The sequence below is a fragment of the Theropithecus gelada genome, chromosome 15 (assembly GCF_003255815.1).
Source record: "Theropithecus gelada isolate Dixy chromosome 15, Tgel_1.0, whole genome shotgun sequence".
Classification (NCBI taxonomy): domain Eukaryota; kingdom Metazoa; phylum Chordata; class Mammalia; order Primates; family Cercopithecidae; genus Theropithecus; species Theropithecus gelada.
Window position 1 is genome coordinate 101,536,110 of NC_037683.1, and position 27,271 is coordinate 101,563,380.

At 39.9% G+C, this 27,271-nt stretch overlaps 1 protein-coding gene across 4 annotated transcripts in view; it reads left to right on the forward strand.

The window, feature by feature from the left end:
* The window catches only part of SPIN1 (spindlin 1), an 83,958-nt gene that overhangs the window by 45,203 nt on the left and 11,484 nt on the right, over positions 1-27,271 (forward strand). For all 4 annotated transcript variants that reach the window (XM_025359035.1, XM_025359034.1, XM_025359038.1 and 1 more), the window contains 2 exons: positions 8,198-8,246; positions 22,116-22,369. In XM_025359035.1, coding sequence (XP_025214820.1) covers positions 8,198-8,246; positions 22,116-22,369 — 303 coding nt within the window. The remainder of the gene's footprint in view (positions 1-8,197; positions 8,247-22,115; positions 22,370-27,271) is intronic.

Genomic DNA, 27,271 nt, shown 5'->3' on the forward strand with positions numbered 1-27,271 from the left:
CAAAAAAAAAAAAAAAAAAAAAAACACAAAGGCTGGTCTCGGACTCCTGAGCTCAAGCGATCCATGCACCTTGCTCTCCCAAAGCGCTGGGATTACGGACGTGAGCCACCGTGCCCAGCCAGTTAAGTTTTTGAACTTTTTTTTTTTTCCTGAGATGGAGTCTCGCTCTGTCGCCCAGGCTGGAGTACAGTGGCGTGGTCTCAGCTCACTGCAACCTGGTCCACGCAATTCTCCTGCCTCAGCCTCCTCAGTAGCTGGGACTACAGGGTGCACACCACCATGCCCAGCTACTTTTTGTATTTTTGTAGAGATAGGGTTTCACCATGTTGGCCAGACTGGTCTCGAACTCCCAACCTCAGGTAATCCACCTGCTTCGACCTCCCAAAGTGCTGAGATTACAGGCATGACACCGCGCCCGGCCTCTCCCTTTCTTTCTCCTTCCCTTTCTTCCCTTTTCCCTCCCCTCCTCTCCCCGTTTTTTTTTCTTAAAAAACAAAAACAAAAACAAAACTCCCCCTCCCCAAGCCTACTTTAAAATAACATTATATTGCTTTAGGGGTAGTGCCATGTACCTTATAATGATAAAATTTAGTTGGCCCTCTGCATCCGTGGGTTTTACATCTGTGGATTTAACCAAACACACATTGAAAATATCCAGAAAAATATCATTGTGCCTATAATATAAACAAGTACATTATTGTCATTTTTTTCTAAATGATGCATTGTAACAACGATTTACATAGCTTTTGTATTTGGCATTATTAGTAATCTGGAGATGATTTAGAGTATATGGGAGGGGATGTGCCTATGTTAGATGCAAATACAACACCATTTTATGTAAGGGACTTGGGCATCCATGGAGTTTGGTGTCGAAGGGGGTCCTAGTACCAGTCCCCCATAGATACGGAGGGATGGCTGTATTCCTAATTCTCTCTCCAGTCTGGTTGTATCATCATCGCTGCCATTCATTGTGTGTGTGTGTGTGTGTGTGTGCGCGTGTGTGTGTGTGTGTGTGTACGTACATTGTTACTCGATTAAGAAAAATAGGCCAGGCCAGTATGCTGTGGCTCATGCCTATAATCCCAGCATTTTGGAAGGCCTAAGTGGGAGGATCACTTGAGCCCAGGAGTTCCAGACCAGTCTGGGCAATGTAGTGAGACCCCATTTCTATGAAAAATAAAAAAAATTTGGCTAGGCATGATGGTGCATTCCTGTAGTACCAGCTACTTGGGAGGTTGAGGCGGGAGGACTACTTGAGTCTTGGGAGGTTGAGGTTGCAATGAGCCATAATCACATCAGTGCACTCCAGCCTGGGTGACAGAGTGAGACCCTGTCTGAAAAAAAGTTTTTATATTCTATTTTTATTATAAATATGTTTTTATTGTAATTGTATATTGTATGTTGTTACATTATTTTCACTTATTTCTTCATTAATGTTCTTCCTTCCTTTATATAGATCTGAGCTTCTGACCTATATTTTCCTTCTTTTTTTATTTTTATTTTTTGAAAAGATGGAGTGATGGAGTCTTGCTCTGTTGCCCAGCCTGGAGTGCAGTGGTACGATCTCAGCTCACTGCAATCTCCGCCTCCCGGGTTCAAGCAATTCTCCTGCGTCAGCCTCCCAAGTAGCTAGGATTATAGGCACTTGCCGCCACACCCAGCTAAATTTTCCTTCTTTTCTTTTTCTTTGAGGCAGTCTCGCTCCCTCGCCCAGGCTGGAGTGTGGTGGCGCCATCTGGGCTTACTGTAAGCTCTGCCTCCCGGGTTCATACCATTCTCCTGCCTCAGCGTCCCGAGTAGCTGGGACTACAGGCGCCTGTCACCACGCCCGACTAAATTTTTTGTATTTTTAGTAGAGACGGAGTTTCGCCATGTTAGCCAGGATCGTCTTGATCTCCTGACCTTGTGATCCGCCTGTCTCGGCCTCCCCAAGTGCTGGGATTACAGATGTGAGCCCCCACGCCCGGCCTCCTTCTTTCTAAAGACCTTCTTTTTAACGTTTCTTAGGAGGCAGGTCTGCTGGTGACAAATTTCATCACTTTTTGTTTGTCTGAGAAAGTTTTATTTCTCCTTCCCTTGAAGTAATTCTGCAGGATATAAAACTGTAGGTTAGTAGTTTTTTTTCCTCTCAACACTTTAAATAGTTTCCTCTACTATCTTCTTACTTTGCATGGCTTCTGAGGAGAAGTCTCATATAATTCTTTATTCCTCTGTGGTAAGGTGGTTTCTTTCAAGATGTTTTTCTTTTTCTTTCTTTTCTTTTTTTTTTTTGAGACAGTCTTGCTCCTGTCACCTGGGCTGGAATGCAGTGGCCTGATTTCAGCTCACTGCAACCTCTGCCTCCCTGGTTCAAGCGGTTCACCTGCCGTAGCCTCCCGAGTAACTGGGATTACTGGTAATTTTTGTATTTTTATAGAGATGGGTTTTCACCTTGTTGGCCAGGTTGGTCTCAAACTCCTGACCTCAAGTGATCCACCCACCTCGGCCTCCCAAAGCAGTGGGATTACAGGTGTGAGCCACCATGCCTAGCGAAGATTTTTTTTTTCTTTACCTTTGATTTTTCTGCAGTTTGAATATGATACTCTTTGGTGTAGGTTTTTTTCTGGCATTTATTCGGCTTGGCATTCTCTGAGCTTCCTGGATTTGTGGTTTGGTGTCTGGCATTAATTTCTGGGAAATCTCAGTCTTGGCCGGGCGCGGTGGCTCATGCCTGTAATCCCAGCACTTTGGGAGGCCGAGACGGACGAATCACGAAGTCAGGAGTTTGCACGAGGTCAGGAGTTTGCGACCAGCCTGACCACCATGGTGAAACCCCATCTCTTCTAAAAATACAAAAATTAGCTGGGGTGGCACATGCCTGTAGTCCCAGCTACTTGGGAGGCTGAGGCAGGAGAATCGCTTGAACCTGGGAGGCAGAGGTTGCAGTGAGCTGAGATGGTACCACTGCTCTCCAGCCTGGGTGACAGAGCAAGACTCCCCAAAAAAAAAAAAAACTCAGTCTTTGCTTTACATTGCTTCTGTTCCTTTCTTCCTTTACCTACTTGCATTTCCATAATGTGTAAGTTATGCCTTTTATACCTGTCCCATACTTCTTGGATATTCAGGGGATTTTCTCTGCTTTTCAATTTTGGAAGTTCCTATTAACATGCCCTTAAACTCAGACGTTGTTTGGTTCGTCCCGTCCAGTCTACTAATAAGCCTATATCTGAAAGGCATTCTTTGCTTTTGTTAAAGTGTTTATTCATAGCTTTCTTTGATTATTAGAAGTTCCATCTCTGTATATATTGTCCATCTATTCTTTCATGTTGTCTGTATTACTCATTAGTGACTTTAGCATATTAATCATAGTTCATTTAAATTCCTGGTCTGGGTGGAATTAACAGACCTAGTTGGTAATTCCCTGCCTAGTTGAGTCTGGTTCTGATGCTTGTTTTGTCTCTTAATACTAGTATTTGCATTTCAATAAGCCTGTGATTTCTTGTTGAAAGGCGCACATGATGTCTGGGTAAGAGGAGCTGTGGTAATAACAGGTCTTTAGCAAGGTGGTGGTAAGGTGTACTGGGGAGGGGAAGCAGCCTGTAGTCCTGTGATTGCCTGTCAATCTCTTCATGAGGCTTGTACCCCTGGGTTGTGACCTTTGCTTGTGCTTCTCAGTCTCCCCACCCCCACCCCTTGTGGGACAGGATGGCTTGACCAACTTCTTCAGCTTGTAGAGGAAAAATTCAGGAAAGTGTAGGGGTCCTCTTAAGACAGCCCCCAACCCCTGGAGTTTTTGTCAGACTTGCCCATGCTGATTCTCCAGCAATGTCGGTTGCAGTTTAGGTTTTTCTTACCATGGCCCTGGTTCCTGTGTGGAGGTTTCTGATCTAGTAAGTTGTGATTCTCTGTCTCTGCCTGTCTCTCCAGTTTTGCGGACAGTTGTTTGTCTTGTGACCTCAGTTCTCTGACTAGTCTAAGAAGTTGTTGTTTTTTTCAGTTTGTTTAGCTTTTTATGGACAAATTAGTTAACTTGCAAGCTTTTTAAATGCCAGATTCTCTTTATTTATTTTTTAATTTTCAGGAGCTGCTTTCCCTTTTCATAGTCTCTTGTTCCCATTCTGTTGTTATAATATCTTCAGTTTCCTTGGAGATGCCAATTCTTTATAATCATTTTAGATCTCATATTTCAGGGATAGTGGTGCTGCTCACTTTCATTTTTCTCAATTCTTTGATTATGAATGGCTTACCTTTTCTTGAGTGATAAATAGCAAAATTCTGTTTCTTCTAAATGGAAGTGTTGACTCTGGGGACATAGGGGGATGTTTAGAATTTGAGGCACCCTTTCCTAGAACCCGGCACTCAGTACATCCAGTGTGGGGTTGTGTGTATGTTGGGGATTGAAAAGGGTTCTTGACACCTGGTGCAATTCTAATAGCTCTTGAAAGACTTTTTACTTTTACTTCTCTTTTTTTCATTTCTTACCTCCTTCCATCCTTGTCTACTCTAAGACCAGACATGTTCCAGGGATGCTTCAGGTAGACTTGCTCCTGCTTCCAGTCTGTATCTTGTCTTCACTGTTTGAGGCCATCACATGCTTAATTCTTCACCCATTAGCTATTACTGAGCTTCTGTCCACATCTCAGTGCGTATGAACATGCTGGGTGAAGTGGGCAGAGCGGTTCTTGGCAGTCAGCCCATCTCCCAGTTTTAGTCTCCATAGAAGAACTGTAAACTTTGCTTTCAGATTGTATTGTCTTAAACATGTTGAGACTTTTATTATTATTATTATTATTATTATTATTATTGTTGTTGTTGTTTTGAGATGGAGTCTTGGCTCTGGGCTGGAGTGAATTGGCGTGATCTTGGCTCACTGCAACCTCCACGTCTCAGTTTCAAGCGATTCTCCTGCCTTAGCCGGAATTACAGTTGCCCACCACCATGCCTGGGCTTTTTTTTTTTTCTTTCTCCATCTCCCCCCCCCCCCCTTGTATTTTTGGTAGAGACAGCGTTTCACCATGTTGGCCAGGCTGGTCTTAAAATCCTGACCTCAAGTGATCCGCCCACCTTGGCCTCTCCTAAAGTGCTGGGATTACAGATGTGAGCCACCATGCTCCGCCTGAGACCTGTATGATTCAGAAATATGTATCTGAGTGAATGTTGCCATGTGAACTTGAAAAACTATTTTGGCATTAATGGTTTAGTATTCTTTAAATGTCAACTAAGTAAGGTTGGTTGTTCAGGTTGTTCAGGTCTTCTATATTCCTTTTGATTTTCTTTTTTAAATTTTTCTATTTTTTTGATTGGCGTATTCATGATAATCTTTCTGATTTTCCTATCCACTTGTTATATCAACTGCTGAGAGAAGAGTTGTATAATTAAGTATAATTATGGATATGTCTTTGTCTTTGTCTTTCTGTCAGATTTACTTCATGTGTTTCGGTACTCTGTAATTGAGTTCATATGCATTTAAGATTATTATGGCTTTTTAATTAATTCACTCTTTTAGAATTTGGAATTGTCCTTTGATTTGTGGTAACATTGTTTGTCTTGAGGCTAATTTGTTTGGCTTTTCCCTTTATAGTCTTAATTGGTACAATTAGACTGTTTCTATTTAGTTTAATTATCAATGTGTTGCAAGTGGAAGGTATTTTTTGCTGAATATAGCATTTTAAGTCCATAGGTAAGTTGGTTTGCTTTTTTTTTCTGGACGGAGTTTTGCTCTTCTTGCCCCAGCTGGAGTGCAGTGACACAATCTTGGCTTACTGCAACCTCCGCCTCCTGGGTTCAAGCGATTCCCCTGCCTCAGCCTCCCGAGTAGGTGGGATTACAGGCGTGCGCCACCACACCCAGCTAATTTTTTGTATTTTTAGTAGAAACAGGGTTTCACTGTGTTAGCCAGGCTGGTCTTGAACTCCTGACCTCATGTGATTCGCCCCCCTCAGTCTCCCAAAGTGCTGGGATTACAGGCGTGAGCCACTGCACCAGCCTGGTTTGCTTATGTTTTAGCACCTTAAAGATGTATTCCACTGTCTTCAGGCTTACGTTGTTTCTGACATCAATTTTGGAGTCAGTTTTATTTTTGTTTTCCTATATTTAATGTATCTTCTGTTCTTTAGCTATTTAAAAAAACTTATTTGTATCAGTGGTTTTTAGAAATTTGATGAAGAAGTGCCTTGGTGTGGTTTCCTTTGTTTTTGATCTTACTTGGGCTTTGCTGAGCTTGTTAGCCCTGTGGTTATATGCATTTTATCACATCTGGACAACTTTCTACCATTATATTTTCCCCTCACTCCTCTCTCTACTTTTTGTCTTGGATTCTGCTTTCCTATGTGTGAGGCCAGTTAATATTGTCCTAAAGGTCACTGAGGTTGTGCTCATTTTCTTCCAGGTTTTTCTTTGTGTGCTATTTTGAGTAGTTTGTATTGCTGTGTGTCAAAGTCACCCATCTTTGTATCTCACATTCAGTGAATTTTTAATTTCAGATTGTGTATTTTTCACTAATTTCATTTGTTTTCTTTATATTTTCCACTTTGTATTTTAAGTATTTTTATTGTCCTTTAGATATTTTAACATATTTATTAGTGTTCTCAATGTCCTTGCCTGCTAAATACTGTGTTTCACTCATAGCCAACTCAACTATGGAATTACAATCTGCTAATTTTTTTGTGTCTAATAATTTTTGTTGGTGTTGAATGTTTGAAACCTTGTGTTGTTGAGTGTTGGGACTTTGTTGATGCCCTTTAGAGAGTATTGGAGTCTATTTTGGTAAGCAGGTGCTGAGCTTTTGTTCCAGGCTGCCTCATATTTCCCAGTTAGGGCCATCTGTTGCCATTTTTATTGATTGCCCCAAGTGTTAAGAGGTGGCGATGGAATCTGGACAACTGTCCCTTTGTGACTTCTCAGAATTATGTGCAGATTTGTGTTAGCCAAAGACTTAAGACATCCACCCCCAAATGCAGACTTTTTGAGCTTCCCTTCTGAGTAGATCCCTTCTTGCCCACATGTAGTTCCACAAATTCCAGCCAGCCCACCCTTCCCAACTCCAGACTGACTCACGACATGGTAAAAGGATAGTGTTCTTGGTTCCCCCTTCATATACCATGCCCAAAAATTGCTTCCAGGAATGAGGTAAGGGCCTGTGCAGGGTTCCCCATGTGTGTTTTCTGCTCCCAGATCCCACACACCTGTGCTGCCTATCACCCAGCATCTGAAACCAGGTGTTTCATATATTTCATCCTGTTTTTCAGTTGTTTATGACAGTAAGACAGTTTTGTACCATTTAGGACTTTATGGCTAGGATTGTCACGTAGTCTTGTTTTGTTTTGTTTTTTTGAGACAGGGTCTCACTCTGTTGCCCAGGCTGGAGTGCAGTAGTGCAATCTTGGCTCACTGCAGCCTCTCTGCCTCCTGGGTTTAAGCAATCCTCCCACCTCAGCCTCCCAAGTAGCTGGATTACAGTTATACACCACCACGCCTGGCTAATTTTTGTATTTTTAGGAGAGACAGGGTTTCACCATCTTGGCCAGATTGGTCTCAAACTCCTGACTTGAGGTAATCGACCCAACTTGGCCTCCCAAAGTGTTGGGATTACAGACCTGAGCCACTGTGCCTGGTTAGGTTTTTTTGTTTGTTTTTGTTTTTTTGAGACAAGGTCTTACTCTGTCACCCAGACTGGACTGCAGTGGCAAAAACACAGCTCACTGCGACCTCGACTTCTGGGCTCAAGTGTTCCCCCCACCTCAGCCTCCTGAGTGTCTTAAGACCGCAGGTGCGCACCACTACACCTGACTCATTCTTTTTTTTTTTTTTTTTTGTAGAGACAAGGTCTTGCTATGTTACCCAGGCCTGTCTCGAACTCCTGGCCTCAGCCATCCTCTTGCCTTGGCCTCTCAGAGTGCTGGGATTACAGGGATGAGCCTCCACACCAGACTGACACTTAGTTTTTCTTATAGTTCTTGTCCATGCAGTTCTGGTTTTGTGCTTTTATGGCTGATTTGAGGGGGTAGAGAACTGTTGCCTCTGCTATTTTGTCTTTCAAGAATCTCTTGTGTGTATCTCCTTTTTAAAAGTTCAGTAAACAAGTGGCTTTCTTACATGTTTGCTGATAATGGTGTATTTTCATGTTCTGTATAGCAGTTTTTCAGAAGTTAAGATTTCCTGCGTTCTGAGGTATTCTTAAATCTGGTTTTCATCGACTGTATATGCATCTCTCTTACAGGCCATGCTGGAGTATCTGCCAACATGATGAAGAAGAGGACATCCCACAAGTAAGCAGTTCTGAAACTGGTTCTAGAATAGTGTTTTGTGACCTTTTGTTACGCAGCATACAAGATCACCTAGGTAAGGCCCCCTCCCCTGTGATCGAGGGCTTCCTAGCTCACAGGAGATGTAGTGTGCGATGAGGAATAGTATGTAGTCATCTTCTCTGTCTGTTCCCTTCGCCTTGGCCTGGCTGAAGTGTGCCAGTTCTACCCTTCAGCCTTTAAAAGCCTTTGGGACGTGATTTGTCTCCAGTTTAATGGGAACTGGGCCAATGGAAGGAAAACTGTTGTAGTAAATGTGGCAGGTGCATGGTGAACCTCTCCCTCTTCTCTCCTTGTAATGCCTGTGTGGGCCTTGTGTGCAGGCTTTCTCTCCTGGTCTTGGTCCACTGTTTGACAAGGAGCTCCTTTTGGGCAGAGACCATGTCTTATGCTGGGAGGGCCTGCCTAACATGTGGTCACACGCTCACTGTTTTATAGCATTTTTTTTTTTTTTTTTTTTTTTGAGACGGAGTCTCGCTCTGTCACCCAGGCTGGAGTGCAGTGGCCGGATCTCAGCTCACTGCAAGCTCCGCCTCCCGGGTTCACGCCATTCTCCTGCCTCAGCCTCCCGAGTAGCTGGGACTACAGGCGCCCGCCACCTCGCCCGGCTAGCTTTTTGTATTTTTTAGTAGAGACGGGGTTTCACCCTGTTAGCCAGGATGGTCTCGATCTCCTGACCTCGTGATCCGCCCGTCTCGGCCTCCCAAAGTGCTGGGATTACAGGCTTGAGCCACCACGCCCGGCCAGCATTTTTATATGAAGGAAAAGCTTATGAATTTAGGGAAAGCATATCCATGTTAAAAGATAATGCAATAGCCATGTATTTAAACCGACAATGTGTTCTCCATCCTAAATTCTATAAATATCAGCTTACAGAAGCCACTTTTTTCCCTAAATTTTTTTTGTGTGTGACATAGTTACATCCAAAAAAGAAAATTAAGATTCTATTAATGTCTTCAATTATAATACTTTTACTTTGTTACGTATAATTGATTTCACAGCTGTCTATCCTATACTGATGACTATGCCATTACAAACTGGAAATGTCACTCGAACAATCTGTTCTGATTGTAAGACTCTTCTTAGTCATAGATGATTAAATATGGAGAAGACACTCCTTGACCCTAGCACCATGTGAGGCACTCTTTAAAACATTTTTTCCCCAAAATATTGGTATTGAAAGTGTATGCCCCTTAGACACGACAATGTAATAGCTGAAGAGGATGTGAGGCCTCTTGGCTATCAGGGAAGGGCTGGATGAATGCCCTTCAGTAATTGTTAGTGAGTGGACCAAACAAAAGTCTCCAAAATGTGTACGTGATACATAATACAAATATTTGTAATATTTAGCATAAGAAACTACCTGGAAAGTAAAAATGTGGAGGTAAGCTACATAAGTTCTTGTATCTCTGAGGTTAAGTTTCTGGAATTTTATCCATGTGCTCATCATCTTCATGGTTTTGCCATATCCAGTGATATGTTTTTGCTCATTATCATGTCGTTACTATAAATACTAAGCTGTGTCTTGCCACAAATAAAGCATAGCAATAAAAACAAATGTAAGCCATAAATATTAGGTAATGATGAAAAACTTAAATACAATGGGGACAAAGGCAAATTAAACCTTAACTTTGCAAGACCAGAACAGTTCATTCAAAATAGATTTTGCAAATTAAGTTAAAGGCTTTTAGAATATTAATGTGCGTTCTAATCATTTTTCCGTATTTTCTAATCATCTATGATTAAAAGTTCATTTACTTAGGATTTCAGATATTAATAGGTTTGAGCTCTTGGGCGTGTTATTTGTGCAATAAGATTCCATCTGCCTCATCCTAATAAGCAGTACTGTTCATTAATTCATAGGTTTGATTCTCTAAAGCATAAGAAACGAAACACCTGAAGTTCATATGCATAGTAACTGAAGAAGTCTCTCATCCTGTATGTTCCACATTTGGGGACCTTGATTTAGTGCTTTCACAGGCACACATACTTGTCTTGAAGACTGGAAGCTTTGAGCATATTACTCTCTAGCAAAAGGGAGAAACTGAAAGGAAAAGTTGTGAGTCCCGTTTTCCTGTTCTCAGTGTGAATCTGAAGATGGGTAGAAGGAAAGGCTGAAACAGAAGTTTCCACTGTTTTTCACATGGAGTGAGCAGGGATGGCTGCATGGAGCTTTGAAGAGGCTGCCTGGTGGGGAGGCAGGCTCTCCCAGGCGAGTTAGGAAGCCTGATGGAGTTTGGCTGTTAGGCCTGTGGAAGTTCCTTAATGTATCTAAGGTTGGCTTAATCCTGTCTAAAATCAAGGTATTGAACTGGAACAATGAGGTTTGCAGCTTTTTAGCATAGATTCCTTTCTAAAATGCAATTTTTATGAAAATCAAATATAGAAAAACGCAGAACTATAGCATCCTTCTCCCCTTCACTTTCTCTACTTTTGACTCACGGGAGTTGCAAGGAATAAGGGCCACCTGGCTTGACACTGGGGCTCAGTGACGGTGGCCACTCCTTCTGTCTCTTCTCAAGTCAGTGTTGGGGGGCCGAGAAAGAACCTCTGGTTGCTTGAGGGAAAAGTCACAGAACTGCACTGAGTGAACAGTAGCACCTGTCCCTGAAGGTGTTAGGAAGGTTCAGGGAGTCTGGTGTGAAGTACTGAGACCACACAGGACACATTATATAGCTGGGTTTTTGTTTTTTAAGAAAATAGAAGCAAGCTGTTTTTTTCCTATAGGCCGAGCACCTTGCAGTGTTTTGGGTGGAACTGGTGGATACACCTTTCTGGGCTGTCCATGATTTGAGACAAACATTTGCAGTAAAAGTACATCTGTGTTTTCTTTTCTTTTCTTTTCTTTTCTTTTCTTTTCTTTTCTTTTTGAAACGGAGTCTTGCTCTGTTGCTCAAGCTGGAGTGCAGTGTTGCAATCTTGGTTCACTGCAACCTCCACCTCCTAGGTTCAACTGGTTCTCCTGCCTTAGCTTCCTAAGTAGTTGAGACCACAGGCAAGCCACAGCACGCCCAGCTAATTTTTGTATTTTTAGTATAGACGGGGTTTCACCGTGTTGGCCAGGTCGGTCTCGAACTCTTGACCTCAAGTGATCCACCTACCTCAGCTTCCCAAAGGGCTGGGATTATAGGCGTGAACCACCGTGCCCAGCCTAAAAGTACATCTTGGAGGGAAAATATAGTTGGGGGGTGTCTAAGACAAATTTATTACTTCTTTTCAGTTTTCAAATGTAAATTCCCTCCCCCATCCTGCAATTTGAATAGGGAATAGATTTCCATTCCATGCTACTGTTGAAAGGGGTGATTGGATTTTGGTGTATTTTTCACTAACTTAGAAAGTGGACTAGAATCTGCTAAACACTAAATAGAGGTATTTCCAGGGATTTTTTTTTTCCTCCCATTTTATAAGACACAAATACTAGTCACTGGCAAAAATGTCGTCGTACTCCACCTTGTCCCTGGTGTGTTCTCATGTAGTTTTCATGATAGCCCTGTCAAGTAGGAACTATGACCCCTTATTGCAGATGAGGAGACTGATGCATGAAGGCATTAAGTAACCTATCCGAGGTCACGCAGCTAGTAGGTGATTGAGCTAGGACTCAAATAGGACAGTCTGATTCCAGAGCCCCTGTTATTAAGTACCACGCCATATTTACTGAACTGCACGTTTTGTTTTCTCTTCTCAGAAATTGGTTATTTCAGTCGTGGGCGTGAAGACTGGGTAACTCTTGGTGTGGGCATCTATGTGCACCACGGTGTTTACAGTCTTAAGTTGGTCAGAACATTGAATGCTTTTTAATCACCTTGCAGTAAGTCATTCATGCCAGCAATGAGAGTAGCACTTGGAGGCCCTAAAGCTGTTGGAATGTTTGCCGTGGACATCTCTGGTATTCCCAAAGTACACAGTGTGTAGACAAAGTAGTGAAAGGAACCATGCTAATGTGGACGGAGAACTGACTTTTTTAGGATCTATCTTGTTTTATTGTTGACATTTTAATCTGGGAAATGGCAGTACTTGGCATAGAACTTTTATTGAATAACAATTACCAGCAAAGCAGGTTTTTCCCTCTCTTTCTGGTTTGCATCTTGCAAAAAGACAGTTATCTTGATTTAACTGGCCTTTTCTTCTAAAATCTACCATAGCCCAGAGTAGGAGAATTGCTTTATAACAATACCAAATAGACCAAGAGTATCAGTAATTAATTCTTACAACCTAGTATACAGTGTATGACAGGCATTTACAGGTATGTGGTAGAATTGTGATTGTTGAAAATTTAACATGTATGATGTCTGTAAATATTGGCTACCAAGATTAGATATTGAAATGCTGATGAGGAATAGGAATTAATTCAAGCCATTAAGGGAGTCTAGGTAAAAAGATGAAAGGTCTTTTTTCTTTCCTTTCCTTTCCATTTCTTTATTTGTCTGTTTTTTCCCCAATAAGCCTTTTGCACTCCTAAACAGGTTTTTCAACACAAGACTTCAGCACAAAGTGATGGTACTTTGAAGTATTGAGAAGAGTACATAATGTTTCCTACAATCTCAGTTTACTTTTTTGGGAACATGAACACTATGCGTTCTATCTAAATCAGTGCTACCCAAGGTGTGGTTCGTGGATTGACTGCAGCACCAGTTCGGCACTTGGGAGCTTATAGGAATTCTTTGGTTCCTCTTCAGGCTGCTGAATCCAAGAGGCTTTGGGGGCTGGTTTGGAGAGTCTCATTAGAGGATCTCCAGATGATTCACATGCATGCTGAAATTTGAGAAGCACTGGCCTACTAAATCGTTGTTGGAATGGTTCCCCCCCCACCCCGAGACAGAGTTTTGCTCTTGTTGCCCAGACTGGAGTGCAATGGCATGATCTCGGCTCACTGCAGCCTCTGCTTCCTGGTTCAAGGGATTCTTCTGCCTCAGCCTCCTGAGTAGCTGGGATTACAGGCATGTGTCACCACGCCCTGCTAATTTTATATTTTTAGTAGAGACAGGGTTTTTCCATGTTGGTCAGGCTGGTCTCGAACCCACAACCTCAGGTGATCCACCCGCCCGGCCTTCCAAAGTGCTGGGATTACAGGCGTGAGCCACCGTGCCCGCCCTGGAATGGTATCTTAAGCACATTGAAGAACTAAGTTAAATTGTGGTTGGAGATTAGTACACAAAATGATAGCAGTGAAAGATGGTTGCAGTGCTGTGTAATTGTTCACCATTTACTCAAAACTACAAGAAAAGTGTTTTTAGCTGTTACACTGATACCAGCTTATCCCTAATGATGCTAAATACCTTTCAATCACTTTATTTTTTTCTTGAATTATTTCAAGAAATAGCTTCTGGAGTTATGAAACGAGAAAAGAGGTTATAGATGTTTAATTCTGGCTGCATTTCAAGATGTCCCAGGTTGAATAAAGTATCTTGATATTTGTTGTACAGTATTGCCCTGTGAGGGGATGTTACTAACTGATAAATGAGAGTAAGAATGTTTTACACCTTTTCCAAGAAAATATAAGAGACTGAAGGGCTTTTAACAATATATATATCCAGAGAGTATTTAAATTAAAATCACTATATTCAAAGAACCTTCATTTTAAATCACATTTAAGTTGCTAATCAGTTTACTCTATTTGGGATATTCTTAGACTGAATGATCCAGATATGACCAAAGGGTGTTTGGTCATTTTATTTCCTTTCTAGTAATCCCTAGTAGTTTGCTTTTATATACACTATTTCAGCTCATGTAAGTAAGCTTTAACTTTATTAATAGTTTTTTAAAATTATTTTTTAGAACTCCTAATAAGTGATAAGAAATTAAAATATCTTTTAGGAATTGTTCAGTATATAAATAACTTTTTTTACTGTGGGAGATTTTAAATATACAGAAAAAATGTATAGTAGTATATAATAAATCTTGGCATTCCTCACCTAGCTTTAGTAATCTACATCAAATATCAGATATTGTTAGTGTATCTAAACCTGTCTTCAAGTAGGTACTAGTTGGAAGAACTGAAATAAATTTGTTAACGGCTTCCATATTTCAGTGCTCTTAGCGGTGAGCACAGTCTCGGTTTGTTTAAACACTCTGCCTTGTGAACTTTGGCTTCTCAGCAGCCTGTGCGTTCAAGGCCCCGTAATTGGAAAGCTGGACTCCAGATTTAACAATTAGTATATTATTAAATTACTCGTTTTTTGCCTTCAGCCTTGAGGGGAAAATTACCTTTGTTTCCTTTGCCTTTTCAGTCAAATGTAGTTATTCATTAAAAAAATTGGACAGAAATAGTGTCTATAACAGATATTCTTTAATCCTTCTCTTGGAAACAACAAAGTTACATTCTGAAAAAAGAATTGCTCTTGAATCACAAAAAGGCAATAGAAATAAATGTAGGAATTGCCATCCTTAAAATATGCAAATCTGTTTTTATATAAATTTCTTGCCGAATTAGTATACACATTGCATGAATGTAGCAGTAATTAAAAATTGTGGTTTGCCGGGCACGGTGGCTCACACCTGTAATCCCAGCACTTCAGGAGGCCAGGGCTGGCGGATGACCTGAGGTCAGGAGTTTGAGACCAGCCTGATCAACGTGACATCTCTACTAAAAATACACAATTAGCCGGGCGTGGTGGCACATGCCTGTAATCCCAGCTGCTCGGGAGGCTGAGGCAGGAGAATTGCTTGAACCCAGGAGATGGAGGTTGTGGTGAGCCGAGATCGCGCCATTGCACTTTAGCCTGGGCAACAAGAGTGAAACTCCGTCTCGGAAAAAACAATTGTGTTTTATGTGGCTGCAAAAGTGAAATACTTAAGTTGTAGAAAATTTTGAAAACAGGTAAACAGAGAGGAAGAAAAGTTATTTATAATGCCATCACCCAGAGATTTTAATGATGTAATATATATTTTAAAAAACTTCTTCCTACATACCTGTAAGGATTGTGTATAAAAATTTTTCATGTGGCCATATGTTTTACACCTGTGGGTTTTTAAAATAAAAAGTTTTTAAGGCTGGGTACAGTGGTTCACACTTATAATCCCAGTACTTTGGGAGGCCAATGTGGGAGGATTGCTTGAGCCCCGGAGTTTGAGACCGGGCTGGGCAACATAGTGAGACCTTGTCTGTACAAAAAAATTAAAAATTAGCTGGGCATGGTGGCGGGCACCCCTACGTAGTTCCAGCTAGTTGGGAGGCCGAAGCAAGAGGATTGCTTGAGCCCAGGAGTTTGAGGACAATTTGGGCAGCATAGCAAGACCCCATTTCTTTAAAATTAAATTCTTTTTCATGATTTTTAATACGTATATAGTTCATCATAGAGATACGCTCTGAACTTTTAAATTAATGGGGCCTATTGTTAAACATTTTATATGTTTAGTTTCCCCTGTTAGTAATATCTTTGTGCACATCCGTTATTATTTTCTTTTGATAAATTTGTAGATGTGGACTCACTGGAACAATGGAAACTCCAAATGGTAAGACTTTAGACAGATATTGCCAAACTGATCACTAGAAAGGTTTTATTCATTTTATACGCAGATAGAAAATAGTACGTCATCATAATTTGTAGTAAAATTATGATGAAATTATCAAAATTCTAAGTTTTTGTTACTGTTAATATAAAAAGGTCATCCTGCTGGCAGACCAGAGCACTAAGAAGTTTCTAGATCTCAAGCAGATAGGAACAAATTTATGTCAAGACTCCGCTGAGGAACTCTGGTGCCAAAAAGTAAATAAACTAGATTTAGATTACTGCCAGGATCAGAGATAGAATGGGTTGGGTACAGTCACCAGATATTAAAAGGGTAAGAAAATTGATTGTACGGAATTGACATTGGAACAGAAGATGCTCAGCTTACCTCCTCCTGACTTAAAGATACCTGTCACTTCTTAGCCTCTGTGTAGCTACGAGGGTCGTGACTTCTGTCATCAGAACCTGCATTTACTGCTCAGAGGCCAGAGAGTCTGACTTGAACTGCAGACATACATTGTATCTACAAATGCCACTTCATCTTGACTTGCATCTACAAATACGAACACCAAGAATCATGAGGCATCTTAGAGCACTAACCACATAAAAGACCGTCACTAGTCAAAACAGAAATACAAGCCAGGAATCACCATGTATGTGTAGAAAACAGAGGAGACCTGATCCTAAAGAGTTCCTAGAAGAACCAGGAAAAAATGAAACTTAGATATCAGAAAGCATGTTCATTGAGAAGAAAAACCATTCGAGATATGATGACAAAGAACTAGTTTTTAGACATTAAAAATATTATGCAAGATATTCAATAGGCTGAAAGTAGAGTTTAGTTAATTCACTAACAATTGAGCTAAAGATTTCTTCAAGATGAAAAATATGAGAGGGCAGTTGAATCATGGAAGATTGATCTAAAAGTGCTAGCATTTGTCTGATGACATTCCAAAAGGGGTTGGAGGAGGAGAATAATCCAGACTACATACGGGTGAAAATTTTGCTCTGCTCTCTTTAGATTGACCAACTTCTTGTGAGGGATAATTAAAACCACATGCCTCAAGTCTTTGTGACATTTTAGAATCTAGGAACAAAGAAAATTCTAAAACTCCTTGAAGACCCAGCAGTTTGGGAGACTGAGGTGGGGCGGATTACTTGAGGCCAGGAGTTTGAGCCAGCCTGACCAACATGGTGAAACCCTGTCTCTACTAAAAATGCAAAAATTAGCTGGGTGTGGTGGTGCACACCTGTAATCCTAGCTACTAGCGAGGCTGAGGCATGAGAATCATGTGAACCTGGGAGGTGGAGGTTGCAGTGAGCTGAGATCGCGCCGCTGTACTCCAGCCTGGGTGACTGAGTGAGACTCCCTCCAAAAATAATAATAAAATAAAATACCTTGAAGAGAAAATTGCCCCTCAAAGGAACACAAGGATCAGATTGGTTTCTATTGTCTGTAATTCTAGATTATAATAGACAGTGAAAGTTTTTTTGTCTCTCAAAGTACTGAGGGGAAAAAGATTTTGAACCTGATTTGTATACATAGGCAATTCAGGGATGAGGGCAAAATAATAATTTGAGGCTTGCAAAAATCTAGCAAGTTTGTATTTCTGAACTTTACCTGAAAGAATTACCAGAGGATGTATCTGGAAAGACAGAATATACATGAGAAAAAAAATGTGAAAATACTACGCCAAAAGCCACCAAAAAACCTTTCTTGTTTCTAAATTAAAAAGTTATTAAGATAGTAGCAAAATGAAAAATATCAGTTTGGAACAAAAGTCTACATTTCAGCAATGCAGTAGAATTAGCCAGGTAAGGTTTTAAGTTTTTCTTCTTTTACTAAGGATTTTTTCTTGTTTGGTTTTAGTGTTGCTTTGGTTGGGGGATGAAAAGTATAGGTTTTGATTAATCACAGATTGTAATAGAAAAATGAAAGTTTAGGTATAATATGTGGAACATTAAAGATAATTGCTGGAAGACTAGAAATAAGATACATCATTTGCATTAGAGGCTTTAGTGAAAAGAAACTTCAATCATTCTAGCGGCACAGATATAGGAAGAGAGGAAAGTGAGGAAAACAGAAGACAGGTAGACAACACAGAACAAAATGTTAAGTATGAGACTCATGGTATCATTTACTACAGCAAAAGCTAACTCTTAATAAGAAGATGAGGAAATAAAATCAGTTCAAAAGGGAGGAATATGCATCCTCAGAATTAAAGGATCCCGGTCCGGTTTGAGGAGGACTCCTGGCAAGATGCAAGCCCTTTGTGTAATGCTCAAGAGGGAGGAGACCTTGTTTGCTCCTTGGAAGTGTTTAGTACAAAAACTGCTTATTCTGACATGTGATTCCAGCCATTATCAGGAGCGACTGCAGATAATTCCCATTTGCAGAGGAATGCTACTAACAAGTGTAGGAGGGAGCAGCGACAACGAAAAATTCTGCTGTCATAGGTCACGTTTATGTTGGTTTTCTTGAAAATCAAGGGTAGAAAATTTCATGCCGAGAGAGAGAGAGAGAGAGAGAGAGAGAGAGAGAGAGAGAGAGAGAAACACATGGGGAGGGAAGTGGGGAAGGTTTATGTTAAGGAATTGGTTAATGCAATTGGGGAGACTGAACAAGTTCAAAATCTGCAGGGTAGCCAGCCATCTAGAGACCCAGGGAAGAGTTGAAGCTGCAGCACGAACAGCCAGTCTGGAGGCAGAGTTCCTCCCTTCTCTGGGGAGGCCAGTATTTTTCTTGGATGAGGTCCACCTACATTATGAGGGCAGTCTGCTGGTGCTCATAGTCTGTGATCCAAATGTTCATTCCAGCTAAAAAATGCTTTCACAGAGACATCTAGAGTAGTGTTTGACCACATATCTGAGTACTGTGGTGTAACCAAATTTGACACACAAAGTTAACTACCATATGGGTGAAGATGCTGTATTGGCTTATAATTTTGGTAGTAATCATGGAATGTCTGTGTAAATTACAAAATGGGACACATGACTGAATTCTATCCTTAGTGAGGTTTGGGAACTAACCTTAGCCTTTGCACTAAATATGAAGAAAGCCCAATCCTGTACAGGGAGTAACTCATTGGATCTTCTGCTTAGAAATCAAAACAAGATATGTAACTGGTTGTCAGTTTAAGAAAAAAAGTATTACTACAAAGGATTCTTGTATTCTAAAGTGGAAATGTAATCTCCTTCACCAGCTGTTTTCCTGAAGAGGCCAATTGGATGTTGTTGTATATTTCTAGAGATTATGCAGTTGTCTAGAAATCAACTTTCTTCTATCTCTGAGTAGTAAAGTTACAGACTTTTTATTTATTTTCATGTTTATATATATTTTTATATATATATATATATATAGGTTCCTTACTGTGAACAATACTGAATTTAGCTCTTTGTCATCTCCTTTCTCTCTACAATCCTAATTTAAATTCTTTTTTTGATCTAAGTTTTATAAGGCACTCACTATACTTACTCTACTTTACATATTCTTTCCTCCTGTTTTGGAGAGTTGTGTTAAATTTGAAATATCAGAACAGATAACGGTTACACACTATTGTCTCTCCTTGTCACCATTTGTTCTACAGTTAAATGTATTCATTGCTTCCTCTCAGTGCTGAACCTTCTCTGTGAGTTCCTTGATTATCTGAAGCTCATTGTCATGTAACTTTATAAAAATAGTACCCCTGCCTTCTGACATGTTCATTACAGTTTTGTTGGAGGCCTTCATACTCGAAGGTCCGAAGGTCCGTGTGCATTCTTGGCTGATGAACAAATCCTTGGCTCACATTTTCTTTTCCTTGAGAACCTTAAGTTTGTTACTCTGTTGCCTTCTGGCATAGAGTGTTGCTGTCAGATTCTGAGTCTGTCCCTTACACATGATTTGGTCCTTTTGTGTAAATGCCCAAAGGGTGTTACTTTCTTTAAAATTCGTTTATTTGACTTGGATATGCCTTAGCGCCAGTCATTTTGGGTTTTCCCATGGGGTGCATTTGTATGTTCAAGTGTTTTGTTTCAGGAAAGTTTTCTTGAATTACGGTTTTAGTACTCTCTTCTGTGAACTTTGATTTTAGTTTTTAGGTTCTTCTGTTATACAGAAGTTGGAATATTTGTTACCATCTCTTAATTCTTTTTGCTTTTGTCCCCATCTGTCCCCTTTTCATCATCCACTTTCCTCACATGCTCCCATGGTGTCTGTTTCTTCTCATGTTCTTCTAGTCTTCATTTCTGAAAAAAAAAATTCAGATTATTCTTTACTTTGTCTGGTAGTTCTCACATCTTGTCTAGAGATCTCATTTCTCATCTTTTCTGTTTCTGATATATGTTTTTATGTTTGAATTCTTCAGGGAAATAGGACCGTTGGGAAGTAGATAAAATATGAAGGAGATTTATTATGAGGAAATTGGCTTATGCTATTTTGAAAGCTGAGAAGTCCCATGGAGTGCTGTCTGTAAGCCAAGCCTCAGGAAAGCTGGAAGGGGAATTCAGTCTGCAGGCCTAGAACCAGGGGACCCAGTGGTGTCAGTTCCAGTCCAAGGGCAGGAGAAGACTGATGTCCCAGCTCAGGCAGGCCAGCAGGAAGAAAAAGGGGTAAATTCCTCCCTCCTCTACCTTTTGTTCTATTGAAGCCCTTGACGGAATGGATTATGGCCACCCACATTGGTGAGGGCATCTTCTTTGTTCAGTCTGCTGATATAAATGCACAGACACACCCGTGAACAGTGTTTAATCTGGGCACTCTGTGGCACAGTTAAGTTGACACATAAAAGTAATCATCACAGTTTCTCTTTTGTGGCTTCTGTCATTTGTTCAGTGTTTGATAGTAGTTTTCATCTACTTCACAAGCCTGTTTTTGAGGCCCGCTGCCGCCTGTCAGAACATCTGTCACATTGTTAGTCTCTTTCCTCCTCAACATACTTTCGTATGTTGTCCAACTGTGATGCTTCCAGACCCGTGTAAACGAGAGGATTTCAGGAAAGCTTTCCTAGCTTAAGACCTCTCTATGTAGCCACCTCTGTCATACTTTCTGAGGCCTGCCGCCCTCATTTCTGCCTGAATCCTGCTTTCCTTACCCTGTGGTGCTGTCCTGGTCAGTGAGGATTGTGTACTCAGAGGGACTGTGTCTTTCTGGAAGGAAGGTTTCCTGGGTTTTTGCACAGTCCCGAGGGGCCTAGGCAGACCTGAGTTTTCTGGCCTTACAGTCTTGCACTTAGCCTTGTGAATCTCCTTCCCAGTCTCCTTGGTTAGGTTCAGATCCCCTTGCTTAGTTTTTCACCCCAGGGGAGAAGCTTCCCTTCTGCGACGAGTACTCCTTATTGTCTCTCATAGCCTGTTCCCCTCTGACTTAGCTAAATTTATGTTACCAGTCTAAAGTAAATTATTTAGAAAATATGTAATTTTAGTTTTAACTATTACAACCTACAATAAATTGTTTCTTTAAAACTTGTTTGTGTTATATATCAGATGTTAGTCACTTTTATTCATGGTGTACGAAATGAGAGCTTTATACCCATAAAACTGTGGGAAGGGGATTCCTTTCAGCTCTTTTCACTCTTGGCATATATCAGCATCTGTTGTCTTGGTTTTGGCCTTCAGCTTGCATCCAAGAAGCCAAGGTTTCAAGGTGAAATGAAGATTTTTTCCTGATATCAAGAGCCAGGTGTATTATTTATAAACTTTCTATGTAGATTTTTCAGTTGCTAATAATAAACCAGAAAAAAAAGTAGTTTGATGTTTCAATAATTTGTAATATTACATTGTTTGTTATAAACTTCAGTTTTAAGATTATGTGTTTCCTAGACAAGTAATGTTTCTATAGTGCATTGATATAAGCTAATCTGGATTTCAGTTTAAGAGAAGATTGTCTAGTTTATTTTTAGTTAAGCCTGTACAGGCAGAATTATTTGGGCACGGGAATGGGTGAGATTGAATAGTTATACATTTCTTTTTAATTTGAAGTGGATATTATATAAAGCTATATACCTGTGTGATTATTGATAACATGTGTTTCATGGATCAGTCCTTCTTCTTTAATTAACTTGGATAATTTTGAATTGATTGGATTAAAATAAACTCAGAAAGCTGATAATCTGATGCTTAATGGTAGGGCTTAAGTTGCTATTGACTAGTAGTTTTTTCTGCCTATACACAGTGGAAGTGCACAACAAGCTCATATTACTAACGTACCATGTTACCCAGTCACCACCACTGGTACAGGGGTGGAAGATAACCACCTTGAGTCACCTGAAGCAGGAATGTGGCAAACATGAGTTTGTACATATATTGGGACCATCTGTAATGAGATCATGCTAGCCAGTGGTTATGTTAGCTCTAGGCATGCATACTTTTGAGATAATACCTTATGTGTGTATATGTGTGAATACAGAAAACATCGGAGCAGTGTGGGTCCGAGCAAACCTGTTTCCCAGCCCCGGCGGAACATCGTAGGCTGCAGGATTCAGCATGGGTGGAAAGAGGGGAATGGCCCTGTTACCCAGTGGAAAGGAACCGTTCTGGACCAGGTGCCTGTAAATCCTTCTTTGTATCTTATAAAATACGATGGATTTGACTGTGTTTATGGACTAGAACTTAATAAAGATGAAAGAGTTTCTGCGCTTGAAGTCCTCCCTGATAGAGTTGGTAAGTTCTTTTTATAATTTGTGCATTATATGCTTTAAAAATGATATTGAAATGGATGCTTTTTAAATTATTTTACATTATTAATACTTCACTTTTATTGGAACACAAGCACCCCTCTTGATAAACATTATATTAAATCACCGAAAACCACAAAAATTGATCCAAAGCAGTTCAAGGAACTGTGTGAGAGATATAGAGATGTGTATTTTCCCCCCAAGAAGTTTGCCACTTAATAATTTATAATATGGTTATTTTTAACATTTTTGCTCACTGTTTTCTGGACTCTGATGGGTAAGGTTATCAGTAGCTCAAATATCTTGTGTGTTAATCTCATCAGATACAAAAGATAAGAGAATGCTGTGCATTTATTTTAGAATCTTTCTGTGAAAGTGTATCTTTGATTGTGTACAGTGTAAATGATAATTGGACTTTGAGCCAAAATTTAGGCAACCAAAACGTGATCTTTATTATACACAGCGCTTGACTGAAGAATGTTTGTGGAAATGAATGGCTCTTTTTAAATGTCATACAATGTCAGTTTTGCCTTGCAAGTGTTCCTTAAGGCATAAGGTCTAAGGTAAATAATAAATTACTGATTTTATTAGTAGGGTGGGATACACCCAAACTAATACTACTTTTTTTGAAGCAATTATTTTGAAATATTTTCTTATTACAGTGATGCTGCTCTTGTTTAAAATATTGGTTTGTAGTTTTAGAATTGTCTTTAAAAGTCAATACCATTAAATAACAAAGCTTCAGCATATCTAGGTAGGAATTTTGGGATCAAATTGTCACGGGAAGAAATTAGTTCAGTCTCCTCGCTTTGTTTTTCTTCAGGCTGTGCCATTGTGTCCCTGAGATATAATGAGTTTCCTTAGGAATTTAATTCTGCCTTAGTAGCAAGTTATTTTGTTAATCTTCTCTTTAAATATCAACTGCTAAATCTTTACTCATCTGTATAAATATGGTTCAGTTTTCAAAGAAATCTTTCGTTAAGTGTAAATATTTCTTACTACTCCTATAAGTGATATTAAATCTTTGTTATTTTCAACATTCTCATCTCTTCTTAAGTATGACTGAACACCTGCTCTTCCTCTTGATGCACATCCTACGTTTCTTCCTTGATCATGGCATTAATCCATTTCCCACATAAGAAACTTTAACATATTAAGAATCTTAACAGCAGAATTTTAGTCTTTGCCCCTTCTGAGACGACAGGTAGCTCACTTGAAGGTTCCTGCGTATTGCTGCGTGACCTGTGGTTGTTGGTCCTTTTGTCATCGAAGGATAGAAACTATACAAGTATCTGGTGATGGGACTAAGGGTTACATGTTGTTCATAGTTTGGGATTATCTCAGTTTCCAACAATAGTGATTTTGTAAACAGTAAAGCAATATAAAAAGAAATCCAAGAGCTTTTATGTAAATCAGCAATGTATGTGCCTCATTCAGCTAATAGTTGCTATTAATTTTAGTATTTATTGTATTAGATTGGTGCAAAAGTAATTGCGGTTTTTGACATTGAAAGTAATGGCCAAAACAGCAGTTACTTTGGCATCAACCTACTTTAGTCTAAAAAATTACTTGCTCTTCACTTTCGTTTTACATAGGAAGCAATTGCTTCAGGCAGTACATTAGAGTATAATTAAAATTATGTTTTTCTTAAGCTAAAGTTGGAGAAAAAAGTCAGTCAGCCAGAATGCATGTGATGTCACAGAGCAGTGGTTCCCAAAGCAAAGTCTGGGGACCCTTGGGTTCTCTGAAGCCCATTCAGGAGATTTGCAAGGTCAGAAATATTTCATATTGTTAAGCTGTAATTCGTGCTTTTCACTCTCTTTTGTTTCTCAGTTACACAGTAGAGTTTCCCACTATCTATTTGGAATAGTTGCATAACTTAGTGAACACAGTATTTTCTTTATGAACAGTGCATGGTACCAGATCATGCACTGGTGAAAGAGCTATTCTAAGTGCAAGACTAACTACTTTTTTTAATTGTTAAAAAACCCACATAGCATAAAATGTACTGTCCTAACCATTTTTCCTTTTTTTTTTTTTTTTAAGACGGAGTCTGGCTCTGTCGCCCAGGCTGGAGTGCAGTGGCCGGATCTCAGCTCACTGCAAGCTCCACCTCCCGGGTTTTTTACGCCATTCTCCTGCCTCAGCCTCCCGAGTAGCTGGGACTACAGGCGCCCACCACGTCGCCCGGCTAGTTTTTTGTATTGTTTTTAGTAGAGATGGGGTTTCAACGTGTTAGCCAGGATGGTCTCGATCTCCTGACCTCGTGATCCGCCCATCTCGGCCTCCCAAAGTGCTGGGATTACAGGCTTGAGCCACCGCGCCCGGCCCTGTCCTAACCATTTTTAAGTGTACAGTTCAGTAGTGTGTTAAGTACATTCACATTGTTGAAACAGATCTCCAGAACTACTTCATCTTACAAATCTGAAGCTCTCTACCTATTAAACAAAACAGCATGCCGTTTCTCCCATTCCCAGCCCCTGGCAACCACTGTTCTACACTCTGTCTCTATGAATTTGACTACTCTAGATATCTCAGAGAAGTAGAATCACACAATATTTGTTTTGTGAATAACTTAATTCACTTAGCATAATGTCCTCAAAGTTCGTTCATGTTGTAATGTGTGACAGGATTTCCTTTCTTTTTAAGGCTGAAAAGAACATTGCATTGTATCTATATACCACAGTTTATCTGTTCACCCATTAATGGACATTTGGATTGTTTCTGCCTCTTGGTAGAATGTAAAATTGTACCATGTAAAATTGTGACTAGCGCTGCTGTAAACATGGATATGCAGATATTTCTTTGAGATCCTGCTTTCAGTTTTTTTGGATATAGGCACAGGAGTGGGATTGCTGGATCATATGGTAATTATAATTTTAATTTTAATGTCGTAATTCTAATTTCTTAGGTAGAACTACCATACTGTTTTCCACAGCAGTTGTACTATTTTCCAGTCCTGCCTACAGTACACAAGGGTTTCAGTTCTCCATCCCTTAGTCAGCAGTTGCTATTTACTGTTTTTGTCATAGTGGTCATCCTGATGGGTGTGATATGATACCTCATTTTGTTTTGATTTCTGTTTCTCTGATGATTAGTGATGTTTAACATCTTTTTATGTGCTTGTTGGCCACTTGTAAATCATCTTTGGGGAAATACCTAGTCACGTCCTTTGACCATTTTTTAATTAGGTTATTTGATTTTTGTTGAGTTGTGGGAGTTCTTTATATGTTCTGGAGACATGAGTTTTAATGTAACAGTATGACAAATTTATTAATGGTTTCAGATTCTGCATTGTAACCTTTAAGGAGCTAACTGTTGACTTTTGTAGTTTCATATAAGAATATCTAGAATTATCTGAAAGACAATTAGAATACTCTTTTCAGTATCATATCTTTGAGAGGCTGGATTTTATATATGAACCGAAAGAGCAGATCATAACAGATTGAGTGCTAAAGCAGATATGAGAATCTGCTTGTTCTTTTTAAAACCTAGACATTAGGAGATTTGCAAAAATGTAAAAATTAAGCCACTTTTCTTACTATATTTTGATAGGAAATAGTTATTTTTAATTTAAAATACATTGATATATAGGTATTTTTAAATGTTTCTATATTTTTTATTTTCCGAAGTAGTAAATATTGGTAGGCATTATCTATGTAAACAGATGCTTTTTTAGGAGTGTAGTAATTTCTATTTATGTTTTAATTATTTTTTTAGAGACAAGATCTCACTTTGTCACCCAGGCTGAAGTATAGTGGTGTGATCAGGGCTCACTGCTATCTCAACACCTTGGGCTCAAGCAGTCCTCCTGCTTCAGTCTCCCGAGTTGCTGGGACTACAGGCGCGCACCACAGTAGCCTGCTAATTTTTAACTTTTTGTAGAGATGAAATCTCATTATGTTGCCCAGGCTGGTCTCTAACTCCTGGCCTCAAGCAGTCCTCCTACCTGGGACTCAAAGTGCTGGGGTTATAGGTGTGAGCCACTGTGCCCAGCCAGTAATTTTTAAGAATGCAATGGAGTTCTGAGATCTAGTAGTCTGAGATCTACTGGCCCTAAGAAACTAGTAGGGGTTTTTTAGTATCGTACACGGGGGGAATTCTATGTAATTTTTTATTATTACTGCATACTTAAAGAAAACCAACCATGTATTAGTTTAGGGTATGCTGATAAAATTGAATAGCGATACATTTATCAAGAAAATCTAACTTTTTTGTTTCTTTTGATTTAACAGAAATAGAACTCTGTTGAATGAGGAAAATAGGAGTGCTAACTGGTTTTTTTTGTTGTTGTTAAGACAGGGCCTCACTTTGTAGCCCAGGCTGGAGTGCAGTGGCGCCACCTTGTCTCACTGCAGCCTCGACTTCCAGGTTTAGGTGATTCACCACCTGGGCCTCCTGAGTAGCTGGGACTACGGGCCTGCACCACCACACCTGGCTAACTTTTTGTATTTTTGGTAGAGACGGGGTTTTGTCATGTTGGCCAGGCTTGCCTCAAACTTCTGGGCTCGAGTGATTCGCCCGCCTTGGACTCCCAAAGTGCTAGGATTACAGGCGTGAGCCACCGTACCTGTCGCTAATTGTTTTTTTTTTTTTTAAGAAAATTGTGTTAATTTTGTATAAAGACAGTTACCTAAAATTGTGTACTGGAGAAATCTTAAAACCAATAGGATCCTTCATAGTTTTTCCAGTGTTAAAAAGATGAAGGTGATAATTTTCACCTCATTAGAAAAGTATCAAGGGCTAGGACTGTTAATCTATCATTTCAGAGACCTGAGCTCCTAACCACATGGGGCATCTGATTAAATCATACAAAATACTGACCTGCTATGATCTAGTTATGAAACAAGAAAGGGAAGGTCTCTGCTTTCATTGGGATATACAGGCA